Source organism: Lissotriton vulgaris, chromosome 11 (genome assembly GCF_964263255.1).
Source record: "Lissotriton vulgaris chromosome 11, aLisVul1.2, whole genome shotgun sequence".
Taxonomy (NCBI): Eukaryota; Metazoa; Chordata; class Amphibia; order Caudata; family Salamandridae; genus Lissotriton; species Lissotriton vulgaris.
In genome coordinates, this window is record NC_141699.1 from 262,196,034 (window position 1) to 262,219,258 (window position 23,225).

The window sequence follows — 23,225 nt, forward strand, 5'->3', positions numbered from 1 at the left end:
CCCACTCTCCCCTCCCACCCTCACCCCCCCCTCACCGAGTGGGATGTAAATCGTGGGCTGCTATCTGCTGCTAACAGCAGAGGCTGGCGATTGTATTACAAATGCGGCAGGCCTTTGAAGCTTCCCTTTTAAGCACTGTACCCATCCTGGGGGAGGATGTGTGACATCTCTGCCCAGGATGTGCATGGTTTGTGGTCCCAGACCGCAAAGGCTTTGGACCCAGGGGTCCAGAAACATGTCTGCTGGTAGCAGGCTGCCTACAGCCAGTCTGTGACCACACCAGAGTTGGTAGGTTTTCCAGGGTGGCACAGCTGAGGTGCCCTCCGGGTACATGTTACAATAAATTAATCCCACACTGGCATCAGTGTGGGTTTATTGAGAGGAATAGTTTGATACCAAACAATGCTGTGTTCAGTGTAGCCATCATGGTGATGTGGCACTGGAGTTGTTGAGTTTCCAGCCCATGTACTCTCTATGGCTGCCCTGGCACTTGCAATATTAAGGAATAAGACCCTAATATTGTTAAGGCATATCTGCTCCTGCAGATATGCCCATGCCTGTGCTATAGTGTACCCTACCTTAGGGCTGGTAAGGCCTGCTACAGGGGTGACTTGTATATATCTTAAGCAGTGTTAGTTGGCAAGGCACACAGTGTGCCATGCAGACTTTGTCATTTTGTCTGCACCAGGCATGCATGCTGCAGTGGCAGTCGGCATAGCCTAGGTGAGGGGTCTCTAGGGAACCCTCTTCAGTCCCAATGCCCTTGGTACCCAGATACCATTTACTAGGGACTTATAGGGGGCCTGAAGGGCCAACTGTCGAATAGTTTTTAGGAAAGAAGCACTGGCACAGGGGACCTGATTGGCAGGGACCCTTCACACTACAGTTGAAACCACATCAATATCCTGGCAACAAGTGGGGGCTAACAATGTCGTCAGAGGCACTTTCTCACAGACATCACAGGGGCATATCTACTCATGCAGATATGTCCTCACTTGTAATATAATGCACACTTCCCTTCAGGGCTGTAAGACCTAGAGTAGGGGTAACTTATAAATTAAATGCAGTGTTTGAAGGCATGGCACACATGTGCCATGTCGTATCCTGACTTTTCTCTGCAGCATGTCCGGCAGCCTGCAGTGGTAGTTTGCAAGAGTATGGTGAGGGGTCCCTTGGAAAGGCACAATATATGCTGGTGCACTTAGGGACCCTCTTTAGTCTCCCTGCCTGAGATACTATTTACTAGGGACTTACAGGGGGGTGCTAAAGATCCAGTTGGGGGAACAATTGTACAGTTTTATTGAAAGAGATCTGGTACTGGGGACCTAGATAGGAGGAACCGATTCCACTTCTGCTAAATCATGTTGAATCATGTTTCAAAAGCACTCTGATGTAGTAGTGAACAAAAATGAAAACCCATTTGAATAAGAAACCAATTAGGGGCCTAATATTGAGTTCTCAGAGTTTTATCTGCTGTTCTCTAAAGATAAACAACATGGGCTATTTTATGCATTTCCTCCATTCTCCTGTGACAGTGCAGATCAGAGCGAACAATTCCACCAAAATACTTTCCACTTGTATTTGGGATTTCGTAGCTGTAGGAAAGTGTCCCTTTTTGCATGGTTACCTCCTAACTTGTTGCCAAATACCCGATGCCAACTTGACTGTGTGTGTGCTGGAATCCTGCTAACCAGACCGTAGCACCTGTGTTCTTTCCCAAAACTGTACTTTTGTTACCCACAATTGACACACTCTGGGCCACCTGTAAGTCCCTAGTAAAAGGTACCACTGGTACTAAGTGCCTGTGACCAGAGAAGGCCTCTGAGGGTAGCATAATACATGCTGCAGCCCTCAGAGACCCTCGCCTTAACACCCCCACCCTGGCATTGCCGACCGGGAGTTTTCGGGCAGAACAAAGTGAAATGAAGAGTCGACATGGCACACAACCCAGTGTGCCATGCCCACCAACACTGCCTGTGACATGAGTAAGTCACCCGTCAAGCAGTCCTTACAGCCCTAAAGGCAGGGTGCACCATACCCCAGGTGAGGGCATAGCTGCATGAGTAATATGCCCCTACAGTGTCAGTGCCATTCACAAACAGTGGAAGTTGAGTGGAGCCATTTTGAGCACAAGGGCTGGGAGTTTGTCAACACTAAATCCACAGCTCCATGATGGTTTTACTGAAGTCTGAGAGGTTTGGTATCAATCTTCACAGCAAATTAAACATACACTGGTGCCAATGTTGGATTTAATTAAATCTGCACACAGATGGCATCTTAAAGATGCCCCCTGAAAAAACGACAGACTCTGGTGTGTTTCTTGATTGACTCCCAGCCATCTGCCACCACCAGACAGGTTTCAGGAGTCCTGGATAGAGAGACCTCGGCTCTCTGGGTCCGGAAACAAGGCACATCCTGGGCAGAGCTGTTATGCCTCACCCCCATGATGGGCAGGGTCCTTAAAGAGGCAGCTTCAAAGTCCTGCCGCCTTTTGTTAGCTACTCCATTCCCTTTGCTGCGATCAGCAACTGGCTCCCTCCGGTCCTTACCCACTTTTTAGGAGCGAGAAATTGACATCCTGCACTCTGCACCCAGCTGCTCTGCACCCTAGTGCTGTTGGTGGTGCCCGTTGAGGGCCAACATGCACCTTGGGAAACCTTGGTTCTAGCCCCTAAATCTACAATCCTAAAACAGTTTTACTCGCCTGCAAACTTAACACTTTGTTTTCTCCATAGGACTGAGATTTTCTCTGAAATCTTTTAAGTGTTTAACTGTCTTGTACTGTACAAAAAGTAACCTAATGCCTTCACAAGGTTTAACCTGCATGCAAATGTCCTGTGTTTAAACTGTTATGTGTGTTTCATACCACACTAGGTGAGTAATCCAAAAGTAATAACAAGCATTTTTGAATAGTTTAGAAATCGTTTTCTTAGTTGATAAAGTAATCTGAATGTTCCTACAAATCCATTATTCACTGTATTGCTCAAAGTAACATTGTATGAAGAGTTTATCTTACCTGATACTAAGTAAATCTTAGTTCTAGAAATATAACCACAAAATAACAACTTTTTATACAAACAATTGGTCTGGATTCAGTCCTTGAGTGAGTGATATCATTTCTTGCTTGAGTTAAATGCCTAACACTACCCTCCTGATAAGCCTGACTGCTCAACCCCACTACCACAAAAGAGAGTAAGGTATCATCTACCTTAGCCTCTGCTATACCTCTAGGGATCCACTGTACTTTGTGCACCCTATACCTTACCTTGGTATAATATATACAGAGAGATCTTCCTTAGATAGAGGCTTCATCAATTACATTGTATGTTTCTCGGATCCATTATCTTAGCCCAAAGAGTTAGGGCCTTCGTCCACAGCCATTCCACCCCAGCCTTTGGACTTACTGCTTGTATGCAGAAGCCATTGCAGCGATTCTCTTTGATCCATCTTCACATGCCTTAATTTCTTATTGGGTAGTGTTTGTTTCGAGCTACGACCCTTTAACCTACCACACTGTTTTCTTTGTTCTAACTCCACATACTCCTTTTCAGTGACTGGGGTGGGAGAAAATAATTTACACACTTTCTTTTTAATTACAATTTTACCATTGTATTAATTTATCGTTCCTTCAGCTCGTTATTGGAGTCAAAATTTAGTTATAAGAGAAAACAAATGACCCTCCTGTTGATGTGCTGTTAAAATCTAGTCAAGTTGAAATTTGACCAAGACTATACAAGCATTTCTTTCCTATCCCGTTTTCACAGCTGCGCGTACTGTGTAGAAACATCTGGCGTAGTACTGCTTTATTCTGTTGACATGCTTCTACTTGTTCTATCCTTATGGTATACTTCTTCTGTTCTCATGACTGCATTAAGTCGAGTGTGATATGAGATGATTGAGATGCTATCGCAGAAATGCCTCCATGTGGTCCGTCAGAAGACTGAAGCAGGTTTTTGTTTGTATTAATAACCAGTTTGTTCTGTAGCCAGTGCAGGAAACCTGGTATGGAGGATGCTCGAGATCTTGACTTGACAACAGTACTTTCTTGATACTTGTATGACCATGGGCTTGCAGGAGTGAAGGAAAAGGTCTTATTTAGCATCAGTGATGCACTGGGGGTAGTCCCCTTGGATCAAAGCAACTGAGTTGTCTAGGTCATTTATCCCTTTTTTCCTTTTACAGATTCTGATCCCCCCGAAAGGTTTATTGGTTAAATTGAAAAAGGAAGCAGAGAGCCCAAAAGATGTTTTAGATCAGGTACATAGTTATGCTTTCTGTATTTTTTTTGTGTGTTACTGTTGTCTATTACCATTCTGCTTCTCTTCTATATCTGTTTCTTTGTGTTATTTTCTTATGCTGATTATGACTACGGCGGTACATCTGGTGATTGACAATATTTGGTAACTTTATGGGTATAAAACATTGGGCCAGGATCATGGTGTCACTCTCAATTGGCTACAGTATTTTTGATCAAACCATCACATTTTAGTGGGATCCGCATAGTCCTCAGTGAGAAGAATGGTATGCAGGGGCCCAGCGGGACGTAGCCTTTCCTACTGTTAAATATTTTGTGGAGCCCACAAGTCCAACTTAAGTTCCAAATGTACACCGACGATGCTTAACTCCGCTTCCAGTGACGCCTCATCCCTAAAACAAGTTTATCGCTGGATGAAGAAGCACTATCTTTTTCTGAACAGCTTGAATACCACAATTCTGAGTGGGAGAGCATGCAGATTTTAGTCTGCTTCACCCGTAGTTGAATGGACTGGCAACCTAGGTTTAGGCATAACAGAACCTAGGGGTATGGTTTCATATAAAGATTTATGTTGACCACCAAATCTCTATGGTACTTTAACATCAACTTTTACTTCTTGTTCTGAGATAAATCCACCCAGTGCTACAGTTACCATCTCATATTGAACTGATCAAGGCATTGGCCTTATTAAGAATAGACTGTGGCAAGGTTGCCTATATCGGTGCTCACAAGAAAAAGATCTCAAAGTTTCAGGGTCTACCAAATCCAGCAACAAGATTCTGTTTCAAGCTGAAGAAATCTATTGGATCATATTTCACCTGCAAATCAAAAATCTTTATTGGCTGCCAAAAGCTCAGTTAATAAAATTCAGACTGCGCAGTGCCATCTCCAAATCTTGGGAGGTTCATGGCACCAATTATTTACAGGCCCCTTTCCCACCCTGCAGACACAACAGTGATGGGAGATATATTAAGTTAAACATGATTGTACTTGACGGACACAAGCGCAAGAAATGGGGATTGAGATTCATATTGGTACTGAGCACTTGACTCTGGATTGCAGTGTTCCCAGAACACCGGTGCCTTAACTATCTGGTTGTGTTCAAGAACAAACTGAAAACTCACCTCTCTAAAGTGGGCTTCCATCATACAAACTCTTTTTAGAGTCCAAAACGACCACAGAAGTAATCTTTTAACTTAGTAACTGATGGGTGATTCCTGACCTCCACTGTCGCTATGAGAGCATGGCCACCCAGGAACTTCGCTCGTACCATCAATTGCACTACAAAGTGGCTACCAGCACAAGGTATAACTTATCAGAGCACATAAACACATCGCTTAGGACAATTCTAAAAGAATATTGTGATATACCGTTTAAGGTGTTGCATCTTGGCATGGGGTTCTTACACTTGGCACAAGATATTCTTTCTGCTACCTGGATGAGACAGATGTGGGGGTTTGCTCCCTTCCTGCTGGCCCGCATGTCTAAACTATGCCCAAAGAATCTAAATTTCTTCCCACCTGCCATTGGGATGGGTGCGTTATTCAGACTCTGATTTCCGGGATTTGGGCTGGACTGTTTGGGGTCCAAGGGTTGGGGTTGAGGTTGTGAACAATGTAAGGGATGGCTGTCGCTCCCCAACTCTACTCTTTAAAGAAAACCATCCCTGAGCCTAAATTACACATTGGCACACTGTCCATCTTTAATCAGGTATGCCTGGTGCAGACCAAGACAAAAAGAAACAATGCCCTCAGCGCAAGTGTGAAGTCTGACACTTTTACCTATTGAGGACACAGGAGCCTAATATCCCGCTATATTGTCTGTTGTGCAAAAAAGACTAGATGGTGTAGGAGTGCAGTCATAGCTCCATGGGGTTAGGTCTATTTCCCCACGTCATAGTAATAAAAACACAAACGATTGCAGGGAACTACTTAAATAATTTAAAACAAAGAACACTGTCTAGAACATAATTATATGCCAATATTTGAAACTGATACCTCAGTTTGTTAGTTTTGTGTCTAATAAACACATAAACAAATTGTTACCTAATTGTATTCATTTGAGGTTGGCTGCTGATCTGTCCAGCATCTCCTGATGTGTCTCCTCTGTAAATATGGGGCACTCCTACCAAAAACAATTCCTGGTGCCTCTGGGGAGTGCTGATTTAATTGAAATAAATATATATTTGTATTTATATGTATATATTTGGATTTCATGGGTGGACAGGCGGACCTTTGCCTAAACAAACAGGCCCTATCTATTTTTTTTTTTTTTTAAACATGTCTAAGACACTCTCTGGTGAATAATTTGCTTACTGCCCCTCCCCCGTCACGCATTCTGTACTTGAACAGTTAAATTAGTGCTCAGTTCCACAACAAGGTATGACTATCGCATCACTTCAGAAATTTAGAGATGTGGATTGCAATGGTGTTGGTGACATTGGCAGTGTGCTTCAAATTTGAAGCTTGCATGTTTGTTGCATCTGTTGGCTTTGTCTCTCCCGTCACTCACTTTATCAGATGGTTGGCTGGCTTTGCGTGCAGTATCTGTTGTGTTTTGGGAGAGGCAATGAACATTCCCTGCATAACTTCTTTCTATCTCCTTGGGTCTCTCTTAAGAGAGATCACTTGTGATGCCCACTTAATCATGTCTATCATTTTATCTTAGGTACGTTATAGGGTCGAGTGGGCCAAGTTTCAGGAGAGAGAACGGAAAAAAGAAGAGGAGGAGAAAGAGAAGGAACGAGTTTCCTATGCACAGATTGATTGGCATGACTTTGTTGTAGTAGAGACTGTGGATTATCAACCTAATGAACAAGGTGAGAAAACCACATATAATGTAGACATTTATAGCTATATGGGTCAATAATGTACTTTAGAATGAGGGGAGCAGAGAGCCCACCAGGTTTTTGATTTCTACACTCTGCGCTTTGTTTACAAGACCCTTCATGGTCCTGCATTTGTTCTGCTTTACTAAATTACTGTCACTGTGCCACCTGACCAGGTGCTTATGGTCTGCCACCCAAAACATATCCTACAGCTCAGCCAACATTACAGACCCCAGACACCACCTATGACCACAAATTCATTTTGTCTGCAAATTATCTTCTTACCTCATATAAAAACAATAAGGTCAAACAAATGAGGAGAAGTAGGGCAGCTCTACACCACTCCAGAAGCTAGGATGATAGAAAGCCAGCATAAGGTCTTGACGACAGAGAAGAGGTATTGTATCACGAGTAGTGAGGATTTTTAGGTCTCGCCTGTCGATGCGCATGCGCATCGAGCAAGCGAGAGTATTGGGACTTATCCACTCTTTATCCACTGCAAGGAATCGTGGCGATTCCTTGCAGTGCCCGTGACTTTTAAGCTCAATGCGCATGCGCATTGAGCTTAAAAGCGCGTGCACGTCCGTCTTGTTTTACCCGCTCCGCCCCCTCCCCTTCCCTCCGTGTCGCATTTCTCATCCCCCCTCCCCTCTCCTCCGTCCGTCTTCTGTTTAATTTAACCCGCTCCGCCCCCTCCCCTTCCTGCCGTGTCGCATTTCTCCTCCCCCCTCCCCTCTCTTCCCTCCGTCTCGTTCGCATTTCTCATCCCCCCTCCCCTCTCCTCCGTCCGTCTTCTTTGTTTAATTTAACCCGCTCCGCCCCCACACAGGTTTGATTCTAGTTACTAGTTTGCCTTTCGCATGAGGCTGATCTATATTGTTGTTCTTGGTTCCCCTTAGAGCTCCAAATGTGCCCACACTATCCAGGGTTTCACCCCCCCCCTAATTCAGCTTCAATCACAGCAGACATTATCTGCTCTGAGCCCCCAGCAGCGTTTTGACATACTGCTTCTTGATTAAAACCCTCAGACGCATTATCATTATTTACTTGCTCTAAACAGATTAAGTTAGTAATTATTTTGACTAATTTATTGGTTGTTGTGGAATCTGCGTTGGTATCAGCCTCTAGCAGCTCAGCTGTCTTCCTCGAATGCAGATAACGCAGCACCGGCTTCCCTAGACCAACAGCCTGTTTCGCGTTCTCTGCTCCAGCTGCATCAGCCTTCCCTGATGCCCTCATGCCCCCGGCGTCTCCGCACTCACCGGCAATCGATTTGTGGCACGAGTCCCTCTAGTTGGATTCTTTTGCGGGGCTATTTCAGACAGCAGAATTGACAGCCGTGCCCGCAAGGCTAATCCTGAATTAAAGCAGTTGGAGACATGCTGGGTTGCTAGACGCGCCGCCACGTAGGTGAGCAGCAAGCGAGGTGTGCACCTAAATCCGGCCCTTACTAGCGTCTGCATCCAGCACTGTGGACTGTTGGTGGGGCCGCCGTCAGGTGAGTGGAGTTTCGTGGAATGAGTTCCGGGCTCGCAGGTAAGTTCCAGAGCGGCAGCACTCTCCCCTTTCTCACTACACTCAGATATTCAGCTTCCCGATTTATCGTTGCATTTCTTTCCTCACCAGTCCGCTAGCGTTCCTCTCCCATAGCTAGTGAGAAACGCAGGAGTCACAAACTTCTCGGCAGCCACATCGTGGTACAGGCTCACAGAGACAGCGTCAATCCGCCATCTTGCTCCTCCCTGATAGACCCAATTTCGTAATCAGCACTTTAAATGCAGTGAACTGTCGTTCAAATTAAAGACTACTATGAGAGTATTTACAAAAACAGTGACTCCAATTGTAGGATTCCTTCATCAGGGGGGATTGCATATCTTCCCATACCTGAACGACTGACTAATCCATATTCCATCAGGTATTTGACTCAAATGGCAAAGAAGAGAGTTGCCTAATAATTAATCAAAATATGCCACTCTAGATTCCACCACAGACTTTGGAGTTTATTGGGAATCTTTTCAGGACGGACCTAGGAAAGGTGTTTCTCCCAAAGCAAGTATTGCAGTCATCACTTCATTCTTTTTTTATTGTAACTTGGCTCCAGTCAGGTCTTGCGTTAATGTACAGTGACACATGGTATCTAAGGTGTTTCTGTTACCATGGGCGCATTACCTATTGAAGAACTTACTTCACCACCTCCATAAACAATGGAATCCAACATACAGGATGACTCTGCAGCTGTCAATCACTCTTTTTCTTCAGTTACATTGGTAAATACACATATTGAGTGCACTCACCCTCAACACCTCACCCTAACTCACCCTCACCCTCACTCACCCTCAACACCTCACTCGCCCTCACCCTCACTCACCCTCAACACCTCACCCTCAACACCTCACCCTCAACACCTCACCCTCAACACCTCACCCTCAACACCTCACCCTCAACACCTCACCCTCAACACCTCACCCTCAACACCTCACCCTCAACACCTCACCCTCAACACCTCACCCTCAACACCTCACCCTCAACACCTCACCCTCAACACCTCACCCTCAACGCCTCACCCTCAACGCCTCACCCTCAACGCCTCACCCTCACCCTCACTCACCCTCACCCTCACTCACCCTCACCCTCACTCACCCTCACCCTCACTCACCCTCACCCTCACTCACCCTCACCCTCACTCACCCTCACCCTCACTCACCCTCACCCTCACTCACCCTCACCCTCACTCACCCTCACCCTCACCCTCACCCTCACCCTCACTCACCCTCACCCTCACTCTCTCTCACCCTCACCCTCACTCTCTCTCACCCTCACCCAACACCTCACCCTCAACACCTCACCCTCAACACCTCACCCTCAACACCTCACCCTCAACACCTCACCCTCAACACCTCACCCTCAACACCTCACCCTCACCCAACACCTCACCCTCAACACCTCACCCTCAACACCTCACCCTCAACACCTCACCCTCAACACCTCACCCTCAACACCTCACCCTCAACACCTCACCCTCAACACCTCACCCTCAACACCTCACCCTCAACACCTCACCCTCAACACCTCACCCTCAACACCTCACCCTCAACACCTCACCCTCAACACCTCACCCTCAACACCTCACCCTCAACACCTCACCCTCAACACCTCACCCTCAACACCTCACCCTCAACACCTCACGCTCACCCTCACTCACCCTCAACACCTCACCCTCACACAGTGCAATAGGTCTCAGACCATTTCAGTTAGAGCTTTTAGAAATGTTTATGGCTTTTTTTATTTGTAATTCTTTAGCATTGGCTACAGGAAACAAAAATGCTAAACATTTACCAAAAAAACCCATTAACAATTCTAAAAGCACTAACTCTAATGGGGCGAGACCTATTGCATTTCCAATGCTTGTTTAAAGTGCTGTGATGAACAGAAAGTAAAGTAGGTGTAATATATAGCTAGTATAATAGCTACTCAGTTGAACAGTTGTTGAAAGGAGTTGTTGTTGGATAGATCCAGTTCTTTTGAATAAACAACCAAAAGCATCATTTGATATCTACTTTTCTAGTCTGATCCAGACAGGAGGACGGGCTTTTTCTTGTGTGCATATTCTGATTGCACAACACTTTGTTTTGGGCAGGCCATGGGCTTTTGTAGTGGGCATCATTTTGCTAGTTCCAGTTTTGATTCAGTAACTACTTGTTAGTTGTATATATTTCTCTGTTCCGTGGTGACTGTTTTAAGAGGCTTGTTTTGGTCTATAGACACAATATTTCCTCATGGACCATCATCTTTCTGCTTTTTGTGTTGGCTCCTAATGGAGTTTGGAGATGGTCCCCAGGACTTCTCAGTTATTGTATTAAAATGTATAAAGAACCTTCCATGAAGGTCTTTAGAAACGAGGTAACACTACACACAAATCCACTATTTTTCACTAAGATTACTGTAAAACTTCACCTTAATTAAGTGATAGTCCTTAAAAAGTTTTCCAGAAGCTGCAGGTGCATCAGAAAGTTTTTATTTTGTGTGTGCAAGGAACAAAACACCCACAGGGTTAGATAACATTGTCTCATTCATGGACTTCAAATGCAGGTACAGTTTGCCTTTAATATCCTTTGAGATTTTTCAGGTTCTTCCTTTTTTAACAAATATACTCTATCCGCCCAGGTGTAGGTTAGGGATTACTTATTAATTTTATTTAGTCCTTGAAGAAACGCCACGGATCCCTCCCTCCTGGACCACACACGAGTGAAACGTATCTATCTTTAAAAAAAATCTCACATCGGAATTGACTCTGCTCATTATACTCCAGTGACATTTTTCGCATTTGTTTTTAACCCTACCAAGGGGATTATACATTAAGAAATTTGCTGATACTCCTTTATGCCGTTTTATTGCACAAATGTTTCACCCTGCTACACTACCCTACGTTCAAAGATCCTCACTCACTCATGCGGCTTAAAGAGATAATCTCCGCCAAAGAGTCCACTTGCTGGGCCTGTGGGGCATTGCAGAGCATGCCCCACGAGGGGCTAAGCCTTATGATGAAGCATGACAACCACTTTTTTCTTTTAAATATCTTTATTGAAATTTGTGGTACAGTTCAATTGTAGTCTACATTGTCCACTCCAAAGGTGTTACAGTGCCTTGGTGTGGGTTAATCTGGTTCAGTCAGCCTGTGCAGCAAAACTTGTACCTGTGAACGATTAAACCTCAAGAGTCCTAAGGCCATGCCATCATGAGCCAACTGTCACCATAAAGGAGAAACACATACCAAATAAAAAAAATTAAACCTTCTCATTCCCCTGTACCCGGCCCCTCCTCTCAATTACTAAATGAAGTCAGGCTGGATGTCTCATAGCACCATAGTAATCGGCAGTACTCCCTCAATGGATTGATCAAACAGCCTCAAGTTTGAAGTATATTGGTGTGGTCAATAGGATCAAGGATCATATTTAATTTGGTTAAATTCTCATTTCATTGTTCCATAAGATTATACCTCGCATCCCGAGCTCTGGTATCCATTCAAACCGAGAGCTCTGCATACGCTCATCGAATCATATCTCTGCTACCCCCCCCCCCCCTCCTTCCCCCCCACTGTAGAGGCGAGTGGAATCCTCCAGGCCATCTGCAAAAGGTTGTTACACTAGTACCATTGCTAACATCTGGAAGCCTCTGTTTAGTGTGTTTTGTCGCCATCCCAAGTGTAAAAGGCAGAATCCTATGGCAAAATAGAAGTAGGGACCTCTGACACACAAGATTAATGCCCACCATAAGACCGCGCTCTGTGGACATCCCCAGACCACGTGGAGGAAGTCAGCATTAACCTGTTGCCATCTAGGAAACATCGTCCCTGTACCCGGAAAAAAAGAATACTGTTCTGTCTGGAGAAAGGAAGGTGTGATGAATCTAATTGAATTGCGTAATTTTAAATCATGCATTTCATGTGGTCGTTCTTACTAAGCCTAAATATCTTCGCCATGTGGAGTCCTGTAATTCCCTAGTCCATTTCTCTTAAGTGTCCGGAATCCCTTGTTGTGCCCTCCTTCTGTTTCGCCTTGTGTATATATGTGCAATAGCCCATCCGGAACCCGTCAATGTTCACTCCAGTTCCAAAGGGCCAGCCTCTTGTACAGAGTTCCCATCCAACCTCCACAGTTTCTTCGCCACTCCCTGCAGCGTGGCAAACAAAAGAAACTGCTCCAGGTCAAGTCCACCCCCCACCATCAACTCCTCAAAAGTATTAATTCTCCCATACACTATTCTATTACCCCACGTCTCATACCCTGCTGTCATCCAGGATTCCACCGGGTATATCCCAGTAAAATTTTTGCACTGTGGGAGTGCCCAGAGGGGGCAACCAGGTGCATAAGGTATATTACACTTACCCTGAAATATGTACTTTCTCGACACCACCTTCACCAACATGTTAGTAATAGCAGTTGGTGAAAAATCCCCAAAGGCAGAGCCCACCATATGCCTCTTCGGGTTAACCTCCTCCAACAGCCAGCGAAGTGGCCACTGGAGATGGTCCGTGGCATAATAAAGCTCATAATTGGGAGCACCCAACCCTCCATTGTAGCATATAACATCTCTAGTTTCACCCTATGCTTTTTATCCGCCCATATCAATGTGACCATCAATCGCCGATGGTCCACAAAGAAAGGGCTCTTGAATATCACCGGGAATGCTGCAAAGAAATACAGGCATTGCGGAAGGACCAACATTTTAGCAATAGACACTTTTCCCAGGGGCGATAGAGGTAACTGTGTCCAGAAGGGTAGTGATTGTCTGGTCGAGGACAAGGCTCTCCCAAGCTTTCCTTCCACTAAGTCTTGTTCAGAATGATATCATTGCACTTCTAAATATTTGAAGGTATCATACTCGCACAGCAACGGGCCATCCCCAGTGGGCTGATGAGGGGATCAGGTGTCTGTAGCAATGGAAATAAACAAGAATTCCCACAGTTGATTCTCAGTTCGGAGATGCGGCCAAAGGCGTCTTAAGACCGACATAATCCCTGGTAGAATGGCAGGGTCAGCTCATAAATATATCAGCGTATTGTCCGCATACATGGAAACTATGTTTAGATGATCTCCAACTGTGTAACCCAAGAATGACACCCATTTGGGTGTGTGAGGGCTCAATCTTCCCATAAGGAAGACTCCTCCGCAACTGTTAGATTGCCCACCTACACCTTATTTGGTATATCTTTTTCAATAGGAACAGTTACCCTCCATTTGTATTTGTACATTGCCTAACAGGAGCATGGGTTCTGGACCTCTAACCTGCTCCTAGTGCCTGTCTTTTTTGGTTGACTGTTTAATTTGGAGCCAAGCTTTCAAACCAGTCCTCTCAAGACATAGCAACTTGCTCTGATCTTAACAGGTTTGTTCTTCTTGGTTCAATAGGATCCATGCTTCTGCAGAATTTGTTCAAGGTAACTTTCTCGTCTGACACATGGAGCTGTTTAACAGGAATAACATTTACAATTTGTGTTGCACTGCTGAGATCAAAATATCACATCCTAACATAGAAAGTACTATATTTCCCTTCAAGGTGTATGATTTTGCACCCTAATAAGTGAAAATCTGCAGCCAATACTTAGTGTTATCGTTACAGATTAGCCATATTGCTTCATGAGGATTCTTCTATTTGGTCTGATGACGAGTCCATGGTTACTCAAGAACGTATCTGTTGGTGTCTTTGCAAGCAGTCATTCTGAGCTTTTCTCCCAACTACTTCATCTTTATAAAAATATTAACCATTTGCTGGTAGTTTATGTTCCAATAGCCAGGCTTCTCAACCTGTGCAATATTGTTTATCTCTCTCTCAATTTACTAAACAAGGCTCAGTATATATCAGAAATCTTCATGAGTGTTAATACTTTGACATATGAAATATAACAACCTAGGATATAAATTCTTAACAATTGTGAAGGAAGAGACACAGAAAAAGAAAAGGAATTTATAATACCCCAAAAATTTCAAGACAAGAAATGTATTTATACATTAAAACAATGGGGAAAAAATTCTATTATAATCAAGTAGAGAAGTACATTTAAATCAACACTGTAAAATGCAATATACAAAAAACAAACACAATCGAAATTTGCCTAGCTTACGTAACGGTAAGTTTCAATTCTATTAATGACACGGAGGCGAGGATTATGCTATATCTTCCTTCGCTTTATTAACATAAAGAAACCACAGCAGCTTAGGAAAAGATATAATAAGAACAAAAAATGCTTTAAACATAAAGCATTAACGTAATGTTCAACAAAAAATCAACAACAACTCCCAAGAGTCTCTTTGTTATAATCATAGTCCACAGTCCTTTGTCACTGTTCATCATCCCTATATAACCGGACTTCCCATCATCTTCCTCCTCTTTCTTCGCGCAGATCACGCTAAGCCTCATTGGTCCTGTTTAGCACCGTCGTTGCCTGCCAAAAAAGGAACAGCATCAGCGAGGTGGCCCAGGAAAAGGTCACAACAAGGCGAGGAGCATTCAGTGAACGACACAGTACAGACAACGTAAAGGAAAACGCTTTACTTACTGCCATACGGGTGGGAAGAGACACCACCGTAGTCCGGGTGGGATAATCCTCGCCTCCGTGTCCTTAATAGAATTGAAACTTACCGTTACGTAAGCTAGGCAAATTTCGATTCTATGTCAGGACCGGAGGCTTCAGATTATGCTAGTTTAAAGCTTACTTACCACCAACTGAGCTAAATCCACCACCGGCTTAAAATAAAACCTCTTGAAGGTGGAATCCGAGGACCAGTCCGCCGCTCGCATAAGGTCCTCCAGACGAGCACCCACCGAGAATGCCTTAGAGGCCATGGCCCCCCTGGCGGAGTGTGCTCCAAAGAGAGAAGTATTGATGCCCGCTTCTTGCATGACCCAACGCACCCACCTAGCGATAGTGGGGGAGGAGACAGCTTTGTGTGGCTTCCGCAGGGCAATCAACAACTGACGCTCGACCGGAGGGCGAAGATCCAATGTCAGGTCTTCATATGCTTTGAGGCATTGCACAACACACAACTTAGGAGTGTCAGTAAAGGCTGGATAAGAGATGGAATGCGACGACGTCTTAGTGCGTCGACCCACCGTAAAAGTAACCCCCTCCGGGGAAAAAATGCGTGCAGAAACATCCAGCGCGCGCACGTCCGAGACGCGCCTACAAGAGACCAGACATAACAACATGGCTAATTTCGCCGAAAGCTCCTTCAGAGACAGATAAGAATTCGCTGGCCACGACAGGAACAGGTTCAGAACCAAATTGACGTCCCAAAGGACGGAGTACCTGGGCTCAGGCGGCAGTGCGAGGCGAACCGCACGCAGAAGCCGGCACACAAAAGGGTGTTCCCCTACCGGGTGGCCATCGATGTTATCATGGCCCGCAGAAATCGCCGACCGGATAGCATTGATCGTTCTATACGCCAAGCCCTTGTCGGCCAAATGAGCCAGGAAATTCAGCACGGGAACAAGGCCGGCGACCATGGGATCCAAATCCCTTCGTAAACACCAACGCATCCACTTAAGCCAAGCGGATCTGTAACGCTTCGTCGTACTATCGGCCCATGCCTTGGAGAGCAAGTGCTCAGCTGACCCCGAAAGGCCCGGGAGCGTCCAGCGTCTCCTGAGAGCCTCCACGCCACGAGGCGGAGAGTGTTCTGCATGACGAGAGGGTGAGGTTCCCGATCCGGGCTCGTCAGGAGCAGAGGAAACAGGGGGAGTAGGATTGGAAAATCCCAGGAAAGTTCCAGAAGAACCGGAAACCAAACTTGAGACCTCCACAGCGGTGTAACCAACACCAGGTCCGCACCCTGGCGGCGTATTTGAGCCGCCGTTCGCATGATCATGGAGAACGGGGGAAACGCAAACGGCTTTTCCCGACTCCAATCCTGCAAGAACGCGTCCGTGGCCTCCGCCAGAGGGTCCGGCCTCCAGCTGTAAAACCGCGGCAGCTGGTGGTCGAGACGGGACGCGAATAGGTCCACCGAGAAGGGGCCCCAAAGGGAGTGTAGCCACCGGAAGACCCCCGGATCCAGTTTCCACTGGCTGGCATCCCTGAGATGTCGAGAGTGCCAATCCGCCACCTGATTGGACTGGCCTGGTAGATACTCCGCCGTCACCGCAATGTGACGAGACCGGCAATAATCCCAGAAGTCCTTCGCTAAATCCGCCAATGCGCGGGACCGAGGACCTCCCAGGTGGTTCACATATCGGACCGCCGAGACATTGTTCATCCGTAGCAGGACACAAGCCTTGACCGAATCTTTGTTCCAGCAGCGAACCGCGAAGGAGCCCGCAAGGAGCTCCAAACAATTGATATGCAATTGTTGTTCTTCTGACGACCAGGCGCCGCCGGTGGAAAAATCCCCGCACCGGGCGCCCCAGCCCGACCTGCTGGCGTCGGACTCTATTATTAAGTCCGGGGCCGACCCGAAGATCGCTCGCCCATTCCATGCCTCCATGTGAGACAGCCACCATGACATCTCCTCCTTCACTTCGTCCGTGAGGGGAACCCACTGATCGTAACACATCCCACGGCGCAAATGCTGCGCTTTCAGGCGCTGAAGAGCCCTGTAGTGCAGTGGGCCTGGGAAAATCGCCTGGATGGAGGACGACAGAAGACCCACCACCTTGGCGACATGGCGCAGTGACGTACGATCCCTCGCGATCGTCTGCCGAAGCAGGTGTCGTATCTTTGCGACCTTCCGGCTCGGCAGGCTCAAAACCGCCTGCACCGAGTCCACCACGAAGCCTAAAAAACTGATCTGCTGAGTGGGAACCAAGACTGACTTGGAGCCGTTGACGACGAACCCCAGTCTCTGAAGCAGGTCGACCGCTTGACGCAGCTGTCCTGCCAGCACCTCCGGGCACTGCCCCACGAGGAGGATGTCGTCTAAGTATACTATCATACGGACCCCTTGGCTTCTGAGAAACTCCACTACCGTGTGAAGGACCTTTGTGAAGCACCACGGGGCCGAAGAAAGGCCGAACGGCAGGGCGGTGAATTCGAACACCTGGCCGTCCCACAGGAATTGTAGGAAACGACGATGAGGGGGGTGGATGGGAACGACCAAGTAGGCATCTTTGAGATCCAGTCGCACCATCCAATCCCGAGGGAGGAGCACGTCCCGAAGGAGGTGGATCCCCTCCATCTTGAAGTGACGGTAGACCAACCACCCATTGAATTCCTTGAGGTTGATCACAGGCCTCTTGCCCCCATCCGTCTTGTCTACTAAGAAGACGTTGCTGAGGAACCCATGCGGGTGGCGCGTTGATAGGCGGATGGCTCCCTTGCGCAGCAAGTCCGAGACCTCCCCGTCTATCAATCGCGCGTCGGAATCTGAGAAAACCATTGGGCGCGGGGGCCTCACCTGAGTTGGCTGGTCGTGAAACTCTATATGGAAACCTCTCACAGTTTGCAAAACCCAAGCATCGGCAGTGAGCAACTCCCACTCCCCGTAAAAGCTTGCCAGCCGCCCCCCAATCGGAACTTGATCCAAGCAAAGTACACTTACCGGGGGCATTTCCTTGTCCGGACTTCTTTTGGAATCCTCTTCCACCATAGCGTTGTCCCCTTGTGGGGTAGAAATTGGTGTAGTTGGCCGAGGTCTGGTACTGACCTCTTCCGGAGCCTTGTCCACGGTTGTTGGTCTGCTGACCACGGCCGATCGCGCGGCCCCTGCCGCGACCGGCCCCTCCAGAAAAACGCTGGTGGAACACCCTCTTGATGCTGGACTGTGCCTTGTCCAGCGACGTGAACGTGTTCACGAACTTCCCAAGCTCGCGGATGAAAGGTTCACCGAAGAGGCCACCCTGGGCCACGGCACCTGCCTCCGACGAGGCCAGGTCCCCCCAGCTTCGGGTCCAGCTTAATAAGGAGCGACCGCCGCCGCTCCGTGGACAGGGCACAGTTGGCGTTGCCCAAGAAGACGATCACCCTCTGGGCCCAGTTGGAGAGCACCTCCGGTGAAATGGCGGTGCCATTCGCTCGAGCCTCCTCCGCCATGTCGAGGATCTTCGTGGCGGGCCCGACTGCGTCCAACAGCTTGTCCTGGCAGGCCCGCCAGGACCGATCGATCCCCTTCCTGGGGTCCTTCATGAATTTCGCCAGGAAGGTGGCCATCTTGGGGTCCAATTCTGGTGTCATGGCCACCTTCCCCTCCAAAGTAGGCCGAGGGCATTCCCCGCGCAGGCAACCCCTCGCCTCCTTCTCCAGGGGCTTGCGCAGCCGGCCCGCGACAAACTTCGCCACCGTCTCCCCCGGGGCCCAGGCCGCGGAACGGGGGTGGACGATCTCGTCCGGGTCCAGCATGCCCGACTCATCTCGGGGCATCTCCTTTCCCGAAGGCGCCGGGAGCCAAGAACGGGTCGACTCCCCGTCGTCATCCGTGTCCGGAGAGTCGTAGATCGGGGAGGCGGGCGCCGTCGACAGGCCGCCCGAAGTGCCAGGGTCCACCAAGGGTGTCGGAGGCACCGCCGTCGCCTTGGCCAGGAAGGCGTCACGAAGACGCTCGAAGGCGCCCTTATCCACGCCATGGGCCTCCGATGAGGGCCCCTCACCCCGGGGCCTCTTCGGAGCGGGCGGCAACTCGCCGGACGTCCCCGGGAGCACGGGGGACGGCGGCACCTGCGCCGCTGCCAGCTTGGCACACTCCTCCACGATGCGGGCCGAAAGGCGGTCCTCCATGGGCCCTACCACCTCCGTCACACAACGATAGATGGAGTTGTCCACCGCCTGATAAAACTCATCATCCTGCAGATAGGGGCAGGCCTCCTCCTCATACTCCCCTTCCATCTCGGAACCAAGGGCAAATGCGGGGCACCCAAGAGGGCGGCAACCGAGAAAGTTCTCGAATGTGGGCAGGCCCAGCGGCTGCGATCACGTTTTGGGCCAGCTGACGTGGCAGGTGGGCTGCACCAACCCCCAAGCGCGCAGACCCTCCTCGCCGGGACCGGGTCTACGTACCCCTCAAGCGCGCTAGGCCACACACGAATAAAGAGGTGCACAGATCTCGCCCGAAGGCGATTCACGCGGTCACAACCGCCATACAGACCCCAAAGGGCGTCAAGTTTGTGAAAGTACAGACCCGGATCACCAGGTGTCAGAGGGGTACGCGAGGGTCGGCCCCTGCGCAAGCAGACCCCACGGCGCGGCTCCTCGTACCGCGGAGGCGCGCCGGAGGGTCGGCGAGGCGACAGGCCGCCCCCTTGCGGTCTATGTACACACCGCACACAAGTGGGAAAAAAGTCGCGTAGGAACGGCAGAACGTTCCCGCAACTAGGGGACTCTGAAAGGAAATAAACCATGCAAGGAGTCCCCAAAGACCGCAAGACAATCAATCACAATAAAAGAAGACAAATAGAAAAGCACTTATCTGGCTGCGGGAGCAGCGAAGAAAGAGGAGGAAGATGATGGGAAGTCCGGTTATATAGGGATGATGAACAGTGACAAAGGACTGTGGACTATGATTATAACAAAGAGACTCTTGGGAGTTGTTGTTGATTTTTTGTTGAACATTACGTTAATGCTTTATGTTTAAAGCATTTTTTGTTCTTATTATATCTTTTCCTAAGCTGCTGTGGTTTCTTTATGTTAATAAAGCGAAGGAAGATATAGCATAATCTGAAGCCTCCGGTCCTGACATAGAATTTAAAAAGTGGCATGGATAAATTCTCGACGCGCGTTTCGGCGACCAGCGCCTTCTTCTGGAGTAGCCACGTAATGCCTATAAGAAATAATGATATAAAATATATGCTATTTTTATCAAATTAACAGCGTTCTAAACAGTCTACAACACATAAAAACAAAATAATATTTAAAAAATAATATTATATAAACTTTTCTGTGTCTCGAACAGGCCTACAACACATAGACAAATTTTCATAGTCAGCGAACATTCGAATTCATTTTAGATCATTGCTCGTTAACCCATAAAAAGTTCATAAATATGGGACCGTTGGATATGGGAAGGCGAAGGTGAAAGGAGAAAAGGATAGTGGCCAACTTTAACTAAACAATAAAAGCTAGGCGGCACTCTATTACTTTAAATGTTAATAAGCTTATTTCAAAGAAAGTATTGTCTTATTAATATATAGCGAGAGTTATGGTTATACTCTATGATACATGCAAAACGAATTTAGTAAATGTAGAACTTACAATTTTTAAGAAATTAGGAGAGTGTCTTGATTTCGATAAAATCCATATAGAATATTTTGATCAGGAACTCCTATGTAGTCAGCTCGGAGTATTCACTTAAAGGAATGAATTTTCTGCAAAAAATATATATTTAAATGAAGGTGAACCAGATTGGCCTCAGTATTGTATAATTCATATTCCTGTTATTTCTACCCTATATGCTGTATATTATTGTGTTATGGCATAGGGATAGCAATGTAACAGGTCTATCTATGGCATTAAGCTGGTGATATATTCGGTTTATTTTATACCGCTATATTTTATGTAATGCTGCTAAGCGCCTATTCCATAATACATTCCTTATAGAGACCAATGTGTACAAGCAGGTCAGAAATTAAGTAAGCTTGATTTTAAATTAAATCTAGTAATCTCCTAGAGAGACCTATCTAAAAAAGACATCTGCAATTTAAAAAGGGGATGCGCAGTAAATAAACTAAATGGACCTATCTAGAATTTACATAGAAAGGTCAAAGAATAAAAAAGATTCGCATAATTACCTTTAGGATAATATACAAAACATTTCGATATCAAAAGGCAATGACGCTGATAATAACGCACACGTTACAGTCTGTAAGCTGCAAGTAAAATAATTGCAGTCACTATAAATAATCAAGATGAGGTACGACAATTGAGAGTTCGTTATTCGCAAACAATTACCTGAAATACAATGCAATGTGCATAGCCTCCTAGTTGCCGAAATAGGTAAGTGATAAGCTGGTAAGGAAAAGCAAAACGAGTATTTAAAAACCAAAGTCCGATACGTTTTTGATAATCATGAGATTTGCAAAACCTCCAAAAACAAGGTGTTTAGTCATAGGATGTCCTGAATTTACCTTAGATTTTAAATTTGATGGCAGGATACCTCTGTTCAAATCTGTTTTTATTGTGAACACAGTGATAAGCCTACAACCTCATGGTGAGGCCGGCCGCGCATGGAAAAACTCGTAGGTATATACCAACTGGGGTGGGAGAGAAGCGGTAACACAGCACCTTGCCTACAACCCCTCTAATGGGGCCGGCCGCGTGGCTCAAGGATGAAGGTCGCGAAGGTTGGCTTCACGCGGGTGCTATGTTGCTACACGAGGGAGGCGCACATGGAACAGCTAGCTGTAGTGTCACAGAAATTTAAGGCCCAACAGGGGCTCAACTGCCCCATAGTGAGGCGAAAGCCAGGATGGCAAGTAGGAAAGGAGAAAGAATCAGAGGATAGGAAGGCAGAAAGGAAAGGGGAGGCAGGGAGAAAGTGCGGCAGCATCATCAATCCGGTCAGGGGGCAGAGTGCGAGAGGACATGTACGGTTGCAATAGCGCCTGCAGGGGGAGCGGCAATCCAGGGCAAAGTCTGTCGGGGTCTGCTGGGATAAGGGCGTCTTCAAAGAGGTGGAGAGCACGGAGTCTAGGAAGCATGTGGCACGCGTAACTGACTGAGCATAGGTGGCACACAAGGGGTTCCCACACTGCTTTGAAACGCGCGTCCCTCGCTTGTAGCCGCGCCGTAAGCATTTCCATAGCCAGGACCTGCCAGAGGCGCACAAACCAAGAAGCTATCGGCGGTGCTTCGGCCCGCTTCCAATACAATGCGATGAGTTGCGCCTAGCATTTGAAGCGTGAGGATCCAGTCGCTGCACGTGAGGGCCCTAAGCGCGGGGGGTCGGAAGCCTAGCAATAGCGTGCAGACCTCCTCGGGCAGGGGAAAGCCCAGCACACTTTTGATATGACTTAGTACCTCCTTCCAGAAGACAGCTAGAGTGGGACACGTCCACCAGATATGCACAAAGTCACCAGTCGCAGATCCACACCTCCAGCACAGCGGCGAGGTGTTAGGGAAAATTCTGCTTAGTCTCAGCGGGGTATAATACCACTGGGTGAGCAACTTGTAGGCGTTTTCCCTTTGGGGGATGCTGCGGTAGATTTTGGGGGTATCGTTCCACAGCCTGTTCCATTGGGAGGGCTCTATGTCGACACCTACTGCCATTGCCTCTGATGGGGGTGTGCAGGTGTCGAGGTAGGGTGCTGCAGTATGCTATATATCTGAGAAATAAGCCTCTTCAGCCCCCCTAGGGAACGTGCTAGTTTCTCAAAGGGTGTGTAGGCCCTGGTGGCTGCCCGGTACATGTCATCACCCATAGTCCAATGGTGCAGCTGGGTGTATTGCAGGCCAGCAGTCGAGGGTAGTCCGAATTCCTCCTTGCAGTCCTTCCACGATTTGGGCAAGCCTCCAGTGAAGAGGTCTCCTATGACCCTGCAGTCTCCGTGCGTCCAGCTCTCGAATGCTCGAGTCCGGGCGGCGGGTGAAGTGCGGGCTACCAGCGATTGGGGTTTGCGGGGACGGGAACGTGGTGAGGCCTTTGGACACCGCTATCCTGTCCCAGATATCCAGGACCGTTTTCGTCGGGACCGCCATGTACGCACTCCTGGAGTGCGCCACTC

General features: G+C 47.5%; 1 protein-coding gene across 1 annotated transcript in view; it reads left to right on the forward strand.

The window, feature by feature from the left end:
• The window catches only part of SF3A1 (splicing factor 3a subunit 1), a 213,310-nt gene that overhangs the window by 54,408 nt on the left and 135,677 nt on the right, over positions 1-23,225 (forward strand). The window contains exons 5-6 of the mRNA XM_086943206.1: positions 4,183-4,257; positions 6,923-7,073. Of these exons, the coding sequence (XP_086799332.1) occupies positions 4,183-4,257; positions 6,923-7,073 (226 nt within the window). The remainder of the gene's footprint in view (positions 1-4,182; positions 4,258-6,922; positions 7,074-23,225) is intronic.